Source organism: Gossypium arboreum, chromosome 11 (genome assembly GCF_025698485.1).
Source record: "Gossypium arboreum isolate Shixiya-1 chromosome 11, ASM2569848v2, whole genome shotgun sequence".
NCBI lineage: Eukaryota > Viridiplantae > Streptophyta > Magnoliopsida > Malvales > Malvaceae > Gossypium > Gossypium arboreum.
Window position 1 is genome coordinate 2760063 of NC_069080.1, and position 20921 is coordinate 2780983.

The window sequence follows — 20921 nt, forward strand, 5'->3', positions numbered from 1 at the left end:
AATTTTTGATTAATTAGTTTAATTGACTTGATCGTCCGTTCGATTAAATCTAATTGATCTAACTGTTAATTTGACAGTTCACTATTTAAAAAAAAAAAGGAAATATTCTAAAAAAAATTAATTTTTTTTTAAATTATAAATACATTTAAATAAAAATAATAACTTAAACATCCATTATACGGTTCAAATTGAATTAAAATTTTAAAAACATTAACAAAGTGACTACATCAATTATATAACAATACAGATTTATTTTTTTGAATTTGGGTTGGGTTTGAGTTAGTGAGTTAGTGAATTTAGGGTTGGGTTTTTCTTCTTATTTGGGCCAAGAATTTTGGCCTTAAAACATAAAATACCCGGTTTAACCCACTCATACTTCAACCGCGATTCAACACAATTCACGGTTCAATCAATTCAATCTCTTTCTCTAAGGTTTTGTTTTAGTCTAATTTAAATAACCATGTCCTCCATTTCCAACCCCTTTTTTTGGAGCGCCTACCTAAAAACCTTCTATTAAAATGACTTAAACTAATTAACTTTTGAAAGGAGCCAAAAATACAATTTCTCTATTTGATTAAAAGGCTAAAAGGAATTAAATTAAAAGATTAACTTTAAGAGGGGCTAAAATGGATATTACACCATTTAACCAAGCTCTACGCCCTGAGGACTACGGATTAACATGGAGGAAAAAAAAAAAGAACCAAAAAAAACTTTGCATGTTCATGTTATTAAACAAAACATTCTTATTTATATATAAAAAAGCCCAGAAACTGAAATTCAATGGTGCATATGAAGGAAAGGTTACTTCCTTCTTCTTAATGGAGTGGGTGGAGGTGGCAGTATATAGGATGAATGCTTTGATGCTTCATGCGAATTTCTTCGATTCTTCTCATGTACTTTCCTTATATACGCAGCAAAACGGCCATCGCTATGTTCTTTTTCTTCACGAACCATCCTCGATTCATTCTCTTCGCTTGCAGCTGGCTCCATCATGAACGAATAAGGCTTTGACCTACTCTGCTTGTGGCTCCCGGAAAATCGAGACGGTCCGTCGGTGAACGTGTCTGAACCGGTCGTCGGCTCGGGGCTTTTGGTTGTTGCTGTCGTTGGTTCTCCGAGACTCATCTTGGCGATCGAAAATGATGAGAGTCTAATGATGTTCACCACCATCTTCATTGATTTCTCACAAAGGGATCTCTCGTTTCTTTTCTCGATCATATTTGTTACAGACTCCACTCACAAATATTATAATTGAATTAAAGATAAAAGGTAATTTAGATAAACATGTGGTGTATAAATAAGGCTGGGAACGAAACGTGTTTTCCAAGCAATTCGAGAGAATTGAGTCAGTAGATTCATTACGTGGGTTCAGCTATGTTATAGCCATGGAACATTATGGATTAACTTTGTTAAAGTTGGTTGGATGGATCCCTTTGCTCATTCCACGACAATTAAGTCCTTTTCTATAGGCATTTGAGTGAGTATAAGGGTACCCAATTGTAGTCTAATATGAATCCAATGAAGCATGGACATGTCTAAAATTTCACTACAAATGATATAAATTAATTAATAAAAACCCAAGTCAAAATCTTTACGACAGTTGTGATGGGTCTGGGAGTCTCAATTTGATTTAATTTTTGAGCATTGATTATTGGATTTGAAAATGCTCCATAATGAGACAAATAGGAATAAGGAAAATTTGTCTTATGAAAAGTTGACAAAATTTGAAATCATTTAAATTAGACAAACCACATTTATTTATAATAGACGTGAGATTGTGTTATTTCAACAATAATAATTTTATATTGTGATTTTATAGCAAGACCTTTGTATACAATAGAACTTTTTAGTGTGTTATCAAGTCCTGTGATTTTTACCTTCTATTTTAAAAGATTTTCCACTTAAAATTCTTGTCTCATTTTGCTATTATTATAGTTGATTTTGTGTTTATGAATTTACCATAATTACCTATTTGTGTTTATTGAGGAAAAAATAGCACCTATTGAACTTCCACGATTTTCGGTAATTTCAATTACTTCCCATCAAAATATTTGTCATAATTGAACAACATGATTTACATGAAAGATTTGGTGTGATTCTAGATTGACACTAATCTTGTTTGGCAACAAAAAAGCATTTGTGGATAGCATTGAGCAATCAGCATCTTTGGTAGTTGTTTTCAAGTAAAATATAAAAAGTCATATATATGGAATGAGATTCGTTGGTAAGCTGCTTTCCACTATAACTTCATCACTTGTATAAGGAATTTTAAGACAGAATCTGATGTGTCTCGCAAGGCAACCAGGCATGAGGTACTTCAGTGCTTTTGGTAGCATCTTATTTAATTTTCAAATGTTTGGACGTACAAGTAAACAACATTTGTAGAAACGGTTGTTCGTTGGACATTAATTACTGTTGGAGAATAATTAAAACGTGATTTGGCTGAGTTCAGCACCGTGGAAGTCTACGAAGCAGGGACACTTCGAACACGTGTTTGATACGATCCTTGTTTCGATCCTCTCAAAACATGATTAAGACAAATGAGTGACGCAATTGGACTTGTCTCCATTGACATGGTTAAAACATCTTATTTCTTAGAAGTTTATTGCACGAAACAGTTGGAATAAATTTTGGATTGGGATACTCAAAATCAGATATAAAAATCTTTATAAAAAATAAGACAACAGTTGATACTATTGCTCAACAAGGAGGAAAACATAGCAGTGATAACGCGGAGAGTTGGAGTTGAAGTAGTAAGGAGAAGGAGAAGAAGAGAGATACTTGACTATTAGTTGGGGTTGTTCTTGAGAAAAAGGGGATCTTTAGTCTCTCTAGGGTATATACATAGAGGGTCATATCTTATATAATGACACATAATTGATAGTATGTAAGTAGGCATGATCGTGTGGTCCATCAGATGATAGTCTGTTACAGGCCAATTGTTGCTATATAGTGTATTGTGTGATCTGTTTTGACATTTTCCTCTTTGAGGGTATACAAGGCTATTGAGTTTCAATTAAGGTCAAAGGTAGAAAATTTTTTTAGGGAGGCCGAAATTAAATTTTAAATTTTACGATAGTAAAAATACAATTTCACTATTTTAATAGCTTATATCTTTATAATTTTTAAATGATTGAATCAAATTTTTATCATTTTTAAGAGAGGTCAAAGTGCAATTTTACCTTTACTAATTTAAAATTTTAAAAATTTAAAGAACTTAATTGAAAAATATTCCATTTTAGGGGGTTGGGATCCTTGCCAGCCCCCTGGCTACACACTTGGTCTCAATGGTCCCCACGGAGGATGGTCATGAAGTGATCCTCGTGAGGTGCATAGCGGTAATTTTTAAGTCAGTTCAGATAGGATATGCGAAGGGTTCTTTATGAGTTGTCTTGAGCAAAGAGTCATTATGAATTGTTCTCAATGGAGGGTTATGTGCGTATGTTCTCGTTGAAAAGTTGTCTGCAAATTATTCCATGTTCTATCACGAGTCTTTCTCTTATAAGAGTATAACAACAACATTCCTAAATTTTTTTTTTGTACAAATTTATGTTATAACATGATGATAGAAATTAAAGCAAATGAAATTTAAGTTTAATAGTAAATATGAGTCTAGAAAATTTTGACATTTCATATTTAAGATTTTGTGTGACTTTTAATTAGATATATTTTATGCTTAATTTAATTGTTCATTATATATTTAGACGAAATGATTTCTAAAAAAACAAAAAAAAAATATTTGATTTTGCGGCCAATTCCTTTGTAGAGATTTATGCAACTCATGCATGAAAATAGGTAAGTAACTAATACATAATACAAATTTATTATATCCCATAAACACCTACATACTACATACATACAAACCCAACATTCTTTCCCATTTTAGGATGATTCCCACCTCCCCTTTTAACAAATTGGTAAATTTTCCATGTAGAAAAACCCTTAAATTAAGCTTACAATTGGTTGGAAAGTGCATGAAAATACCCCATTTTGAGGTCCAAAATTTTCCTAACAATCTCAATTCCCTCATAAGCATTCTCTTATTTATAGTCAAAAGAAGAAAAAAAAACTCATCCAACCCTAATCTTTGTTTCCTTTAAACTCCACATTAACCTCCATTTTCTTTCTCTCTTTGTCTCCCGCAACCAAAAAAGAGAGAGGGGGTTCATGATATTGGTCTCCCTGTCATGATCTCCCTTCTCAATAATTAATTATACATTTTATATAAATATAATATTTGGTTTTTTGGGTTCTTTATATATTTTGGAGATGGCGAAGCGATCATTTAAGCAATTCGTAGAACAACAGCTGGGTGCAGTCCCCAATTTCTTCATTTACGCATTGTTAGAATGGATTATGATCTTCATGTTGTTCATCGACGGCTTCATCGCATTATTCGCCAATGAATTCGCCAAGTTCTTTGAGTTGCCGATCCCTTGCTTGCTTTGTACCAGGCTTGACCGTCTCCTAGCTGGCCGATCAACCGATTTCTATTACAACGATTCTATTTGCGACAACCATAAGAAGAACGTGTCGTGTCTTGCTTTTTGTCATGCTCATAAGAAGCTCTCCGACATACGGAGCTTGTGCGAGAGTTGTCTCTTGTCTTTTGCAACCGAGAGAGAAACCGATTGTGATACGTACAAATCCTTGTTGGGGATCTTGCATAAGGATATTGATCAGTTGTTGGTTGATGAAGATAATGAAGTTCAATTGTCTTTGCCTGGTGGTGCTAAAAAGGATGAAGAAGTGGTTTTTGAGAAGAGTAATGATCATCGGTGTACTTGTTGTGGGCAACCATTGAAGGTGAAATCTATAGGTTCTAATGGCTCTAAAGGAAAGAATTCTTCCATGTCTTCGTTAGCACCTTCGCCATCTCCTCGGGCTCCGGCTATTAAATATACGGAGCTCAAGCTTAAACCGGATGAACCAGAGGTCCAGGAGGATAATGATCGCTCAAAGGGACTTGAAAAGCCACGTAAGTTTAAACTTTTTAAACGATGCATGCATTAGGTTTGTTTCTATTAGGTTAATTGCATCAAACTTTTCCTATTATAACAATTATAAATTGTTATTAATTATTAAACTTCAGTAAGCTTTTTTATATTACATTTTAACTTTGGGTCTAACAATTAGCATATTTAAAATATATTAAACATGAATATATTTACTACAAGAACTATTTGTATTTGAGTGTTAATATATCACATATATATATATATATATAAGTTGATCATATACTAAATATATTGAAATTTTGATATATGTGTTTTAGGTGTATTCAATATTGAATTTTAATTAATATTTAATGTTGATGATTCTAATGTAAACTATTATTATAAAAGAAAAACATCAATTAAATAGGAAAAATAATAAATTGAGGTTTACTTAAACCCTTTTTTGTTTATTGCTGCAGCAGTATTGGTGTTCACTAAATTAATATTTAATCGATAATATTTAAATTAATGGTTAGATTAATAAAATAAGATCCAATTCATATAATTAACCCTTTTATACAATATTTTCGGAAGATATTAATATAATACAGTTTGGGTCAATTTATATAATATATAAACCATTTTGAAAATATTGGTTTTATATGTTGGTGATGAATGTTTAACAGTGAAGGATGATGGCAAGGGTGGTACACTGCCATCGATGCCAGAAGGTGATGAAGAAGATAAGACCCCCAACTTTATGAAAGGAAACAGGTTCTTCGGGATCCCCTTATCGGACTCGGCATCAAACAGTCCTCGGTGGACCCGAACTCCGAGGAAAGTACTGCTTCAAAAAACCGAGTTCGCGTCAGAGATCGGCGAAGGCCAAGTCCCCAGCAGTCCTCGCATGGATCGTAAATCACTAATGGCATTGTACATGGAGCTTGACGAAGAACGAAGTGCATCCGCCGTAGCGGCTTACAACGCGATGGCGATGATCACCAGGTTACAAACCGAGAAAGCCGCCGTCCAAATGGAAGCCTTACAGTACCAAAGAATGATGGAAGAACAAGCCGAATACGATCAAGAAGCACTTGAAGAGATGATCAATTTAGTAGCCAAAAGAGAAGATGAACTCAATGAGTTAGAAGCCGAACTCGAAGCTTACAGAAAGAAATACGGACGCTTACAAGAAGGCGATTTCGAAAAGCAAGGAGAAGTGAACGTTGAAGGAGATCAAGTGTTGAAAACGTCGTCGCTTTCATCCTCCAATGGTAAACCGGAATCTACCGTCCCTGCTGGGGATAAACCGGAGACTCAAAATCAATCCGTATCGAATCCCATCAACCAGGACAAGATCGGTGCGGAAGCCATGAACAAACCCAAGAAAGTTTCCGATTCGAATCCGAGTCCGACGCCAGAGAAGACCGGAGGCGAAACCGTTGACTTACCCAAGAAAGCAATGCGTCAAATGGACCGGTTGAAAATACTAGAAAAGAAAATGCATATTTCATCAATGGGAAGGTTTCAAAGGAATACGAGTGAGATTAATGATGACGACATGGATGAAGAGCAGGAGCGTAGTTAGATGTTGGGCTTTGATGGCCTTTTGTTTCTGGTTTTTTGTAATATGGAAGAGCCTTTTTCTGAGCTCCATTGCTTGTAACCTTTGTATTGTTGAGATTTTCTTATTTCTATTATTAAGATCGAGTAAAGATAGTAGTATTTTTGTATGTTTTTAATTAAACTCATATCACATGGACGTTATTTAAATATATTATTTATCATGGTTTAGATCTTAATTATTAATTTATTTTATTGCATTATACTAATTATTTGGGTAAATTATACTTGAGGTTCACCTAAAATAACATCATTTTTATTTTGGTAACCCTAATTTTTTTATCAATTTAGTCACTACAGCTAGAAAAATTGATCAAAATTATCACTCAACAATTAAAACCTTAACAGGATGCTAATTAAACTTGCTAAAACAAAAGAAAATTTGTTTCTCTTTAAAAATATCAATCAACACCATTGCTATACCCATTAAATTTTAATTTTTTATACTTAGAAAAAAGAAAATACAATGATTTACCGTAGTTCCACTCGGTATGATGTCACCACCATCTTCCCTTGTTATATTTCACCCGAACAAGAAAACTCCATGATTTCCGCCCTCAAAAACTCCTCCACTGTTGATGTCGATGTCGACTTTGGTTGGAAAATAATAGAAAATAAATAAATGGGAAAACATGAATAATTATATAGTGCATTAGAAAAACCGTTGCCTAACTAGAGGATTAGGTTGCACCAGGGAGGAAAAACAAACATGTGCCTACAAATACAATGTGAATATAGGTAACAATTTATAAATATCGCTACAAAAAAAGGGGGGGGTAACCAAAGAGAAATCCATTTCAAATACTGGGTTTTATTTCATTCTGCAAAACACCCCACTGAAACGTTTAAAAGTAAAAGCAATTCACCAAGGAACTGACTTAACGCTTGCATTTCAAAATTGAGCTACAATTCAGTTAAAAAAATTAACAAGTTTGGGAAATCATGTACCACAAAGAAACATCTCTCACATATAATCAACATTTTACAAAATGGAACATGCACTTTAATCACCCCAGATGATTTAAACTCGAAACACAGAAAAAAAATTAAAGGAAAAAAAAAACTTATTCTACAAATGAAACCTATAGAGACTCATATGAATGCAGCAGCAGCAGAACAACCAAAAGAATGATAAAAAAAAAGAAGAAAAAACAGCAATGGTTTCTTTTGTCCTTCCCTCAACTAGATGCCAGAACTCTCTGATTGTTGTAAAACACATCTACAAAAACACAACAGGAAATATGAAATTTTAGCTGGTCGGACGTACGCTACGGGAATTATAAAAAATAATCAGGGGTTCTACGCGTGGTCTCTGGTTCGATCTGACGTGGAGCTGGGTCAAACTGAAGAAAACTTTGCTCCATATTCTCCCCAATCTCAAGTATTGCAGCCATATTCCCACAACGGTAGCAGTAATTTGGTGCACTGAACACTGTTACCACATTCTTGTCCTACAATAATACAGATGTTAACATACACAATCTATGAAAACAAACTATGCAACATATGCTTCTATTTTGATGAGGAATCCACAAACCTGGGACCAATTATATCCTTCCATAACAAGCTGGTGAGCTCTAGAAATCAGAGTGAGCCCATTTGTGTGGTTGAACTGCCCAGAAATATCCTGTCCGAAGGTATACCCAGCCCCCCGAGGAGATATTCCCCATCCACATCGGTCATCAGGATCAGACCATAAGAGATCACACATTGGACCCTCATGAGGGACCTACACGGCCAATAAATGTGAAAATACTTGATTTGATGATGCCTGTTAGGCTTTGGAAAATACAGTGAAAAGAGAGTGCCTACAAGTTTAATAGATGTTGCTGTTGTGACTTTACCATATAAGCATCAACACTATTATTAGAATCTTTAGGATTGACATTAACAAAGACAGGCAGCAATTCATTAACTCGTAAACAGTCTAACCCACCTATTTTCAAAAGATAATACCCATTAACTCTATATGGAATACTTAATAATGCACTATGTATGTATTATAATGTTTTATGGCACAGACTATAGGGCTCTTAACAAGGCGGACAATCTACTTTTAAAACTATAAACTTTATACAGGTTTACCTCCTGTATGCGGTCCAGAGCACGGATGTTATCTAATGTATCCAAAGATGGGGATAGTCCACCATGCAAGCAGAAAATCTGCAAGGAATATGAATAGTTATCAGCACTCAGCTGAGATTTGGAAGTAATCAACATGAAAGTGTCAGAGAATTCAAACCTGACTTTCAATCAGGGCAGTGAGAGGTAAATAATCAAAGAGGTCAGTGAAATACTTCCAGACATTAGCATTTCCATATTTTCTCAAGCATTCATCATAAAAGCCATACCTGAAAAGAGTGGTAATTGGTTATTGAACACGGACTGATTTGGCAAAATCACTAAAAAACTTCAACCCTTAATACTAGCTTATCATGAAACATTAGTTTATCTGGTATGTGTTGCAGGTTAACTAGTGTCCATGCTCTGATTCTCCAATCTCTTTTACAAGCGGTGATTAATTTGCCTTGTCAAAAGTTACAATGAACGAATCAAGCAAACTTTCTTGCAGGAAAACCTTATTATTTACATTTTCAATTTTCATTTTACCGACACTAACATATGCTATCTAAGAAAATTAAAGTACCCCAGAGAATGTGCACGAATACTATTTGGCTCCAAAATGCAGAAATCAATTAAGGTGGCAAAAAACAATACTATTAGTGCAATTACAAAATGAAAAAGGAGAAAAACACTAAATATGTATATCGCACACTTGAGTTATCTGCCGGCTCTCATGATTTCCTCTTAAAATAGTTATTCTATCTCTATAACGAACTTTCAGTGCAACTAAAAGAGTGACAGTCTCCACAGAGTAATATCCTCGATCTGCATACAACAAGAACAAGACATAAGTTAGTGCTACATGCAAATCAACTACTAAAGATGCATCAATATTCATGATTTGTTGCAATGTAAGGCAAGAAAAAGGCCGGAGAAGACCATATCAGAGAAAAACAAACAGTGAACCATCATTACTAGATTGTTAATGAAACTCAATCTAAAGACTCTCCACTATCTTCTACATTACCATCATCGTGAAATTACAGCCGAGTGCCTCAAATCTAGATTTTTGAAAACCTGAATATTTTTAGCTGTAGGGTAAATCTGTCGTACTTGTGGCTCATATTTAATGTATGACACTAAATTGAGACGACCACAGATGAAATCAAACAACATGAAAATCAACCAGTAATTAAACTCTCAGAAACAGACTCTGCTAGTTTGAAATTTAACAAGTTCAGGCTAAATAAGGAAACTCTTCAAAAGTTCACATATCTCTAATCCAGCAGCTGTATCTTAATCTTGACTAACAATTCTATGTCAACTAGCTAGATGATAAATATAAGTTATTCTCCAAAAACTCCCGTATTAAACATTAGAGCTTTGCTTTTGTACGGACAAATTAAACCAATTTCCAACCACAAAGAACTTTTAAAACCAAAAATTAAGAGGGTATCATTTCCTTTCCTAAATCTTCCTTTCAGCTTGGCTGTTTTCAATTAAAAGTGCTCATATCTAAAACCACAACTCCGTAATATTTAAAAAAAAACTAATCAATAAAATTATAAAATATATATTACTAAAACTTAAAACAACTTAAATGAAAAATTAAGCAATGACAATTAAATGCAAGGAAAATTGGACCTACCTACGTAATCGCCCATAAAGAGATAATTAGTGTCGGGAGCGTGGCCACCGATGCGAAACAGTTCGACGAGATCGTGAAATTGGCCGTGGATATCGCCGCAGACGGTGACCGGACACTTCACCGGCTGAACATTCCACTCCTCCACAAGGATCGCACGCGCCTGCTCGCACAGAGTCTTCACCTCCGTTTCCGATAGCGGCTTGCACTGCATTAAGTGCTCGATCTGACGATCCAGATCCCCGTGGGACGGCATCGTCAAGCAGTTCAGGTTTTTCTGGTGATTTCTTTTGCTTTTATTCTATGATGGAGCTTTGATCGGACGGTGGAGGATGAAGATGAGAGATTTTGGGGATTTCGGATCAGGTCATGGTTAGGGTTTGGGGAGATTCAATTTGGACCTCAAAGCTTTTCTTTTTCTTTTTTTTCTATTGCCGTGAAGCTAAACGTTACTTTTGTTACCAGATAATTATTGGAATTTGCGTTTTTAAGCCCCTAAATTTTCTCTATTTCTGAATTGCATCCCTTACATTGCAATAATTATAGTGTAGAGCTTTTTATATACATATAAAGTAAATCTTCAAATACCATTTTTCAAAAATGAAAATCAATCAAGTCCTATTTTATTTTTTTTATAGCATGGTTTAAGCTTGTGTCAAACAAGATTATTTATAGATCAATATAACAATACAACTATTTATTTTACATGCATTACAAATATAAATATATTAATAAATTTAACGATTAAATTATTAAAATATTAATTGCATAAAGTTTCAAGAAAATATATAAAACCACTTAAGTTTTAAGTTAACAGGTCACATACGAATATATGATATTACAGTATAATACTAAAAATTATGATAATTTATCACTATTTAAAATCATAATAAACGAAAAAACACTGAAAATCAAATACAACATATCATTTGTTTTAATTAAAACTTGTATGATTAGTGTGGATTATACAATTTATAAAATGCAAGGTTACCATCATATTTGAAACTTTATCAAAGTATCACTCCACAACACAAAAAAAGAAAATTGATAAATTTCAACTTAGTCCCCATTATTTAAGCCATGCCATGCATATATACAAATATGTATATACACACACAAAAGGAAGCCATTTTTTAGTGAAGTTCATGTTGTTCCTAAAACAATTGAAAAGATATTATGATTCGATCACTAGACAACAAGAACAGGGGATGCAACAGTTCAGAGGAAATTTTTCGTTTAGTTAAACTGATACAATGGAGTTACCTGAATTAGTCAGATGAAAACATATAACAAGAGATTAGATGTGCATTTTCTACAAGATGTATATGATATTACAAATTTAACAACACTAGTCCACATTTATCAAACACGTTTCTTGCAACACATGTAATTTGATCTAAATCAGACAACAAACAGACTGTTCTTTGTTGCTTTGTAAGCCAACAAGGATTTTCTACGAATTACGCTGCCCTTTCGAAATTTCCACCGACATGCATCTGCAGCCATTCGGGGTGCGACCCTTGAGCATATTCCCTCGCTGTTTGTGAGCCGAATATCATTCCAGCACCATCAATTGGCTGCAAACCAAGCTAAAAGACCAGATTGAAACGTTAAGATATTACACCGCAGCTACAATAATTCTATGCTTGGATATGTAAAAAGATAGTAGTTTAACTTCATAAAAATTCCCTAGAATAAGTCTCACATCTAGATTCTAGACATTGCTGACAGTAACTTAAGAGGGCATTTAACATCTAGTATCAGAGTTTATATGCCAAGTTCTGCAGTGCCAAATGTATCATTTCAAAGGCAATAGTCAACATGATGAATGGTGCAGATTTTAAGTTACGTTGATCGCACTGGTGAATAATGCCAACAGATGAGTAATATGGCTACATGTTTACATTAAAAAAAAAGATGTAGAAAAGTAGAAGAACATAACACTGAACATAGAGGAGCATGTTCGATATTTTGGGTTGAACACGTGGGACAAACAGAGATAAGGGTGCTGAAAAGTTTGCTATATAAATCACGAGTATAGCACTTTTGACAAGGTGCACCGAAGGACACCCGTGCTTGCTCCTTGCACTAGACTTCAAGGTGCATTCGATCAGGCACATGGCTAGTGTGCCTACGTACAATTTTAGTAAGGCGATAGGCATAAAAAAAGCCCACCTCATTGAAGTTCGCTTTAATCTTTATATAGAAAATTAATTTATGTATATATACACATTCATATTGCACTTCACTCGGAAAAGCGGTTTTCTACGCCTAGTGCTTGAGGCAATATAAGGGTCTAGCACCAAAAGTGCACCTAATGCCCTAGACAACACTGGAATTCAGGGCATCAAAGTTGATTCAAAAGAGGTCATTGGATTAAAGGAAGCAAGTACTTTAAGAGATCATTAAAGTAAGTGCCTAATTTAAGCTTACAAGTTTCCTCGATATTACTTATAATGGTCAGATCTAGAATCGGGAAGACCCTTCATAATGTATTTAGCACTTATGTGGCAGAGTTCAAATGTAAAATTCTACTAAAGAAATCTCCAAATATAACTTTCCGGCCAACAAATGAAAGTTAGTTTGAAAGAACTTAAACTCAGGCTTGGTTGTACACCACTTCATGCTTTAAATTTCAGATATTCTATTAACTCGAAATGAAGCTGCAATTTTTATCTCACATCGGACTTCAATTCAATGCTATTCATGCTAATAGCATATATGATGACACAAATATTACGTGATCAATCAACATAAGCATACTTACATCCTTTGAGTGAAACCCTTCGAAGCTAGGATTCACGTTTATCCTTGAATTAACTGCTTCGAGCTTCATTGACAAGAACTGCAAAATAACATTCAAATAACGTGTTAAGGCTTGAGGATAACCTAAAATATCAGAAATCGGGACACTAACACAGTTATATGTGTCAGATTCATACCTCAACCTGCTGCTGCAGTGACTGGATGTAATTAATAATCTCATCAAGAACAAGTGCCTTCCCTATGACCTGATTGAAAAGTTTGTATTAAGTTTAATATAATAAGAAGAAAGAGACACTGAAACCATCACGTTTTTTCTCGAGACACATTGGAACAGAAATAGAACACAACTACACAACAATAAAAACCTTGTTGCATCCAGGGACCAAATCTTGAAGAATCTTCATCCTCTCACTAATCCGCTCTCTCCTGGCCTGTAGAAGAAAACTTTAACCTAAGAACATGTTCAAAAAAGGCCTAAACCGCCCTGCTTTACCAATCAAATTAGGACATGAACAAGCAAGACTGATAAATCTGGATCTGAAATCTGTTTACTAGTCCATAAAAGCTACATTCCTAAGTTCTGAGGTTGAAAATTGCAAATTCTATATGATTAAAGTGAATTACTCTCTCGGCGAGACTATGGCTATCAGTAGCTTGACCCCTTCTAGCTCTAACATGAATATAGTCTTGCTTAGGTGGTTCGGCAGGTTTGCTATTCTTATCTGGCTTGCTACCATCTGCAGAACTCGCTTCCACCTCGGCTTCTTTAGAACCCGTATTTCCATTCTTTGAGACCGGAGTTTTCATCCGTTTTCCATTGGAATCATTCTGTTAAAAGATTAAACCATAAGACAACATGAAACCAAAACATAAACCAACATTAATTCGTATCATAACCCCTATTTCCACTTAGTATTCTAGTGAGTTAGGCAAATTTTGAATCTTTAAAATATTTCTGTTCATCCTCAAGCCCAAAACTTGGCTTCAGCTATAAGCGGCAAATAAAAGGAATAGCTGAATTTGAGTAAAACAAGCGGACAATGAAACAAAACCCACATCAATTCCAATCCAAAAACCTTACATTAAAGAGAAAATAACTAAATGCCAGCACTAATGGGCCTTAAATTCCAAAATTTTCCTACCATTTTCTTATCTAACAAGCAACTGAAAATCTAAAAAAAAAAAAAGAATCAATACAAAAGTTCCAATTCGAAACCAACATGAAAATAAAAAAATAAAAAAAAAACCCACCAATTCATTGGCACTAGTAGTAGTAGAAACAATCTTGGAAGACTCATCTTCAGAGCTCAATTCCTTCCTTTTTCTCCCACCTCCACATCCAACACTCTGTTCAGTCACAGTAGATTCCTCCATGGACCCATCTCTAAGACCCGAAGTTTCCCCAAACCCACCCAAATTACCTATCCGGAGCCCCAACCCACCTCCAGTTACAGCAGTTGGGTCAGAGCCTGGGTTGATCGGGAAAGGCCAAATCTCAGCGAGGCTGTAAGCTGAAGGATTGGCTGCTGAAAAGGATGACTCATTGATCAATGGGGGATCCATTCTGAAAGACCCTTTTTCATTAAAAACAGGATGAGAGTTTGGGTTTGGGACTTGGATCCAAAATCTTGGGTTCTTTAAAAGAACAGGAAAAAAAAGAGGGGGGGGAGTGGGTTCTTTTTTCCTGGTTAAAGTTTGGGTTTTTGGGGTGATGGGATGGGAGAGGGTTTAAGTTATGGAAGTGGGATGGATGATTGGGGGAGACTATTTAACGAGTTGACAAAAGGGTAAGGGTAGCGAAAGAAATTAAGAGATACTGCTCGTTCAACAAGCTGATTAAGAGAGATAGAGAAAGAGATCTGATCTTTGTTTGGATGGAGTGGAAAGGAAAAGGAAAAAATGGGGATGCGCAATGTGCACGATGCGCTTTTTAGCTTCATGTCTTTTGTTTTCTCTTTCATTTTTGGGGGGATTTTCAATTTTTTTTCTTTCAAAATTGGGTTTTCAATTTATTGAAATGTTAAATAAATAATTTTAGGTAAACTATACCAAAGATGATTAAACTATTAAAAATTTATGTTTTGATCATTTAATTTTAAAATATTACAAAATGATTATTAAACTATGAAAATTATCATTTAAGTCACTAGGATATTAAAATAACTACTATATGGCCTTATTTATTTACACCATCTGCATCAATCAAAAGCTTTATTTTCTCATCTCTTTTACAATTCAGTTATTTTCATAAAACAATTTTAAATTTTCTGAATTTACGAACTAAAATTCAAACAACTTTCTTCTCTGATTTTCAACACTAATCGTCAAATCTATTTGAATCTAAGATATGTTCTTCTACTCATTGATGAGCCAGACTTTTAAAAAAACCATATTATCTCGATAACTTAAATAAAATTTTTTGAATAGTTTAGTTACTTAAATGAAAAAATTTGAAATATTTTAATGAGCATTTTGAAACTTTTGAAGTTACTAATAGTTTAATGACCTTAGAGTTAATCCTTTTACAAGAATCTAATTTCTTTAATCTCAATTAATTTTCCGTTAATCATATATAAATTTGATTAGTATAACAATAATTTTTTCAATATTAACATTATCATTAATTACACACCTTGAAATTGAGAAAAATAAATTGCTTTGATGTTTTTAAAATAATTAATTTATTCAATGTTAAAATAACATTATGTTTTCGATTGCATTAAAACTAGGGAAAGGAAAGGGTAGAAAAATAGCATCTATCCTTTGTTTGGATTGTTTATTCTATCTGAGTAAGGAAAAATAGAAAGAGTTGAATTTCTATTTGAAAAGCTAGAAAATGAAAGTGAGTTTTTTTTTAAGATGTGAAATTACATTTCTATCTTATCGAATTTTTACTTGGGTTATTTTATAAAGTAACATAATTGAAAAAACCATTATAATCAATCATTTCCTTGATTTTTCATAATTTAATCAAACAAAATTGTAAATATTCTTTTAATTTACTTTCCTTTATTAATTTTATCTATCAAAACAAAATAAAATACATAAAATTTAACTTTCCTTTTCTTTTATAATGATTTATTCATAGGATAAGAGGGAAAAAATTACCCAGTGATGATAATAAACCTTCAAGGATAATTTCCTTACAACTTGTTTAATTGTTATCATTATTATTTATTTTACAATAAATAAATGTTAGTTATAGTGATAAACGCATTACATTTTTAAAAGAATAACTCAAGTTTACACTTTAAAAATAACATTGTTAGGAGAAACAACCATAAACTTTAAAAACTATAAAACGAACATAAATAATATCGAAAAAGAGAATTTTGGCATTAGTGTGAAAGCAAAACTTCAGAGTATATGATGAAAAGGAAATTAAGAACATTAAAAATACAATTATACCATTGATGAATCCAAATTATACAATTTTAATTAAAGTTATATTTAATTTTATGTCAATGTTTAATAAATCTATGGAAAAAATTTTAGTACATTGTTAGTAGAGTTTTTAGACTCCACAAGTAGGATCAAGAGTTAACAAGTGTCCTGTAGAGATATAATAAAATATTAAAAAAAGAAAGAAAGACACATGACAAATTTTTAAGATTAGTTGTGGAATTAAAAAAAAAAGTACATTGTTAATGTATCAAATACTAACCCTAAATTTATTATGCTTAAATTTTAAAAAAACACTGATAATTTTGACCAATGTTGATCAACAATTGACCGACATTGATCAACTGTTGATTGGTGTTGATATGCCACGTGACGTTATTAAAGTACGCCACATGTTTTTTTTCTTTCTATTTTCTAGTATTATATATTATAATGATTAAAAATGTAAAAAATCATATATAATACATAAAAGTTTAAATTATTTTATAAAATTCTAAAATATATAATAATAAATTTTAAAAGTCAAAATAATATATAAAAATTGAAAATTGTCATAAAAGTTAAAAACTATTTAAATTTCAAGCAAAACAAAACCTTGAAATTTAAATACTTTTAGACTTTTATAAATTTTTAAAAAAATTAAAACATTTTATTTTTTGTAATATTATTATCAATTTCAACTAATTTGTTTATAATTTCTTATTTTTGTAAAATTTATTTTTATAACTTTTTATAATTTATATATATTTCTAGATTATATATTTATTATATATTTATTTCCATATTTTATTTTTTAACATGTAAATATATTTAATAAAAACATTTATTTTTACATAAAAAAACCGCATACATAGCGCTTTGTAATTGGCTATCAAATTATGAATTAAGCCAATTTATTACATCTTTATTTTTACCCATTTCATTAATGTGTCAAAATCTAATTAAATTTAAAAATATTTAGATATCCAAATGATTTACTTTATTAAATAAACATTATAACACTGACCTTAATTTGATATATTTCATTGCTAGAATTTTTTAACAATGATTGAATGAAATAATTTTAAATACTGAACAAAAGTGGACTCAAAAGCTAAAATTGAAATTTTTATAAATAAATAAACAAAGCACAATGATCATAAATGTTCAATACAAATTAATCGAATAGATAGATGGGCCCAACTATTTAAATTATGGATACAAAAAGGGTCGATCCCTAATGATGAACGGAAACACTTGTTTCTGTCTAAAATTGAGATCCTTCGAGACACATTACCATCAATGCCTAACCATTTCTCTTCGCATATTTATATATCTTTTAATGGACACGACGATTTGTATTTAATACATTAATAACGTATAAATTTATTTATTAAAAGTAAATTATATATGAACATAGATATAACATTATCGTAGATTGATGATGGTTTACACAATGATTGAACAAAGAGCTTGAGAGATATTTTGTTGTTTTGGTTGGTTGGGTCCTATAATTAGGTTCTTCTAAGTTGCATGTATGTCCCCATTTATTTGTGATGAACGTTGGTATATATTTTATATATTCTTTTCAAGTGTTTATTTGTGGAAGTTCAAATGTTGAGTCATAGTGAGTCTCTTGAAAGTAAATTTAGACATAATTATCGAATCACGTATTTTTTATTTTAATTCTCTAATTTACATGACGGTTGACTTGTGCCCTATACAAATGTCAATTTTTTTAATAAAATTTACTCATTTAAAGAAACTTTATTGATTGAATGATCATTCTAACAAGTTTCATAAAATGAAATTCCTACCCACAATAATCACATTAAATTGACCCTAGCCTAACTTGCAACCCTAGAGGGAAAAAAAGGGCAAGCAAGGGAAAGAAATTCCTTGAAAGCTTCTTTATCAATGCCTTATGATGGGTTGATGCACCTCACTTGTCCATGTTTAATATTTTCATTATTATTATTTTTAAATTATAAAAGAGACTTGTAAAGTGAAGATAGAAGTCATGGAGCTGGTGCCTTGATGTAGTACTCACTCTTTGTCGCACGCATTGAGAATGTATAGTAAATTAATTAAGTGTAAAAAGTGATTGTCTGCTTCTTTTTATGAAAGTTATTATCTTAAAGTGACATTTACAAAATATGATCAATAAAACATCCTTTAAGATCATTCATGGCATACAGCCACTGAAAAAAGAAAAGTTATTTAAGAATTAATATCATTAAATTATTAATAAATTTAAATTTTAGCGACTAAATTTCAGAAAATAACAAAATGATTATTAAATTATTCGAAAATTTTTATTTAAATCGCTGGACTGTTAAAATCATTGTTGTATAGCCTTCTTTATTTGTATTTTTTGCACCAATTAAAAACTCTTCTTCTCCCTCTTCTATAGTTCATTTTTTTTTCATGAAAAAGTTTTAAACTTTATGAATCTACGAATCAAAATTCAAACAGTACAACATTGATTCCTCTCTTTCGCATTTGTATTTTTTATTTCATGTTATTTCAAGCTTTTTTTATTTTTTTAATTAATATTTTTAACATGTTAGTTCTTACGGTTAAATGGTTAGATAATTGCAAATTCATCTTTGAGTCACAAGTTCAATTTTTATTAATATGTTTTTTTTATTTCATGTTGTTTCAAACTTTTTTAAATTAATGTTTATAATTAATAAATATATTATTTTCAATTTTTTATTTTTAATTCATCTTTTAATTAATAACTCATTTATTTATAAAATCAAATAATTATTGCAAATGTAATTATTTTAGTAAATATAATTTTTGTATGCGTAATATTTAATTTTTAATCCATATTAGAAATCACCATACTCATGATATAAGTGAAGAAAATAAATATTTGACATATAAATATTATATATAAAGAAAAATATACCAAAAGAATTAATTGATGTTTTTAAAAATAATTACATATTTATTATTTTATTTTATAAATATAAGAATTATTAATTAAAAATTGAAAATAATATATTTATTAAGTATAAACATTAATTAAAAATAAACAAAAGCTTTAAACAAATGAAATAAAAATATAAAAAAACGCATATAAGATTGAACCTAGGACTCAAAAGATGAAATCACAATTATTTAATAATCAAACCAAAAGAGATAATATATTAAAATACTAATTAAAAGTAAAAAAGCTTAAAACAACAAGAAATACAAAATAAAAATATAAATAGGAGAGTAATCAAACCCAAAACTCAATGACAAAAATATTAACATTTAACCATTTGACTAAAAAATTAAATTATCAAATTTTAATAAAGCGTGTCTTATAAAATGCGTTTTCTCTTATTCTCTTCCAAAACAACGAATATCAATAAATATCAATAAAATCAACAAAAAAATCTTTAAATTTAAAAAGAGGTAATAAAAGGAATAATTATTCGAAATTACAAATCAATCACAAGTTCTCTCATAAATTATACCCATTACATTAATTAAGATACCCTCCATGCTTGTCATTGTCCTGGGCATGATTCCTGAATGCTCTTCACAAGTGTGGAAAGACTTGACTCCAATTACTCTTTAATCACGTGTATAATTACATCATTATCACACTTCAATATTATCCTTATAAACCCCTTCTCCCGAGCTATTAAATCGCCTACAACTAAGCTTATCTACCTACCTGCTTCCTGTGCCGGAAATTTACTATTTGTATTCCATCTCCAATCTCCATATTGCATAAGTCCTGCCTCCGATTCTTGTTGGGAGGCCTAATACCCGCAACATGGACTAAGCAAATGTTTAAACCGCTTCCAACGCCAATTGCCACCGGCAATGCATCGACCAGTGTCCAAAAATCATATCTTAAATGATGAATCGTCAAAAAAAAAAAACCGGTGTCAGCGATGCCTTTCTCTCATTCTCGAATGTACGTGGTAAAAGGCAACGAGCGAAGGATTTGGGCCAGTTTTCATGGTTACATGTGGCATAAAACAGAAAGAAAACAAGAGATAAAAAGGCAAGCATGGTTGAGTACAAACACAAAATCCCATACACAACCATGCAACATAATAAAACAGAAACAAAGAAAATTAGATTCACATCATCATAAAGTCCATAAATAAATGGGCCTACTGTCCCTTGTTCTACCCTTTTCTTCACGCTACATCTGTTCACTATGTCCCAACACTATCGATCATACCCAACCGCCATAGATGATTGAACTCCCCAATAAACCCAATTATTGGAGGAAGCCAAGGTAAATGTTGTTAAAAATAAATAGAGAAGAAAAACATTAAGTAATGTTACCGTAAGGAAACGATTTCAATAGTTGAGGTCATTACTTTTTCTTTTTCTCCTTAATCGTGATTGGATGTGAATGATTGGTAGTTTGTAATAGTTACATACATCATAATTTAATTCGGAAATTGTGAATATATTTTCGTATAAGAAATTGTTATACCAATGCAAAATTCACAAAAATTAAGAGGATTGAAGTTTTACAAACACTC

At 31.9% G+C, this 20921-nt stretch overlaps 3 protein-coding genes across 3 annotated transcripts; 1 reads left to right on the forward strand and 2 right to left on the reverse strand.

Moving 5' to 3' along the window:
• Positions 1-4046: 4046 nt before the first annotated feature.
• Positions 4047-6710, forward strand: LOC108462166 (probable myosin-binding protein 5). The gene is made up of 2 exons (XM_053021111.1): positions 4047-4978; positions 5624-6710. The coding sequence occupies exons 1-2, from the start codon at positions 4270-4272 to the stop codon at positions 6523-6525; spliced, it is 1611 nt and encodes a 536-aa protein (XP_052877071.1). The 5' UTR covers positions 4047-4269; the 3' UTR covers positions 6526-6710.
• Positions 6711-7505: 795 nt separating this feature from the next.
• On the reverse strand, positions 7506-10744 carry LOC108464331 (serine/threonine-protein phosphatase PP2A catalytic subunit-like). The gene is made up of 7 exons (XM_053021113.1): positions 10273-10744; positions 9335-9449; positions 8803-8911; positions 8646-8723; positions 8098-8289; positions 7864-8011; positions 7506-7779 (listed from the first exon to the last, which is right to left on the reverse strand). Exons 1-7 carry the CDS (start codon positions 10523-10525, stop codon positions 7739-7741), a joined length of 936 nt encoding a protein of 311 aa, XP_052877073.1. The 5' UTR covers positions 10526-10744; the 3' UTR covers positions 7506-7738.
• Positions 10745-11486: 742 nt separating this feature from the next.
• Positions 11487-14949, reverse strand: LOC108461181 (transcription factor bHLH79). Its single transcript, XM_017760915.2, has 6 exons — positions 14287-14949; positions 13660-13863; positions 13401-13466; positions 13212-13280; positions 13037-13114; positions 11487-11858 (listed from the first exon to the last, which is right to left on the reverse strand). The coding sequence occupies exons 1-6, from the start codon at positions 14596-14598 to the stop codon at positions 11730-11732; spliced, it is 858 nt and encodes a 285-aa protein (XP_017616404.1). The 5' UTR covers positions 14599-14949; the 3' UTR covers positions 11487-11729.
• Between the last annotated feature and the right edge of the window lie 5972 nt (positions 14950-20921).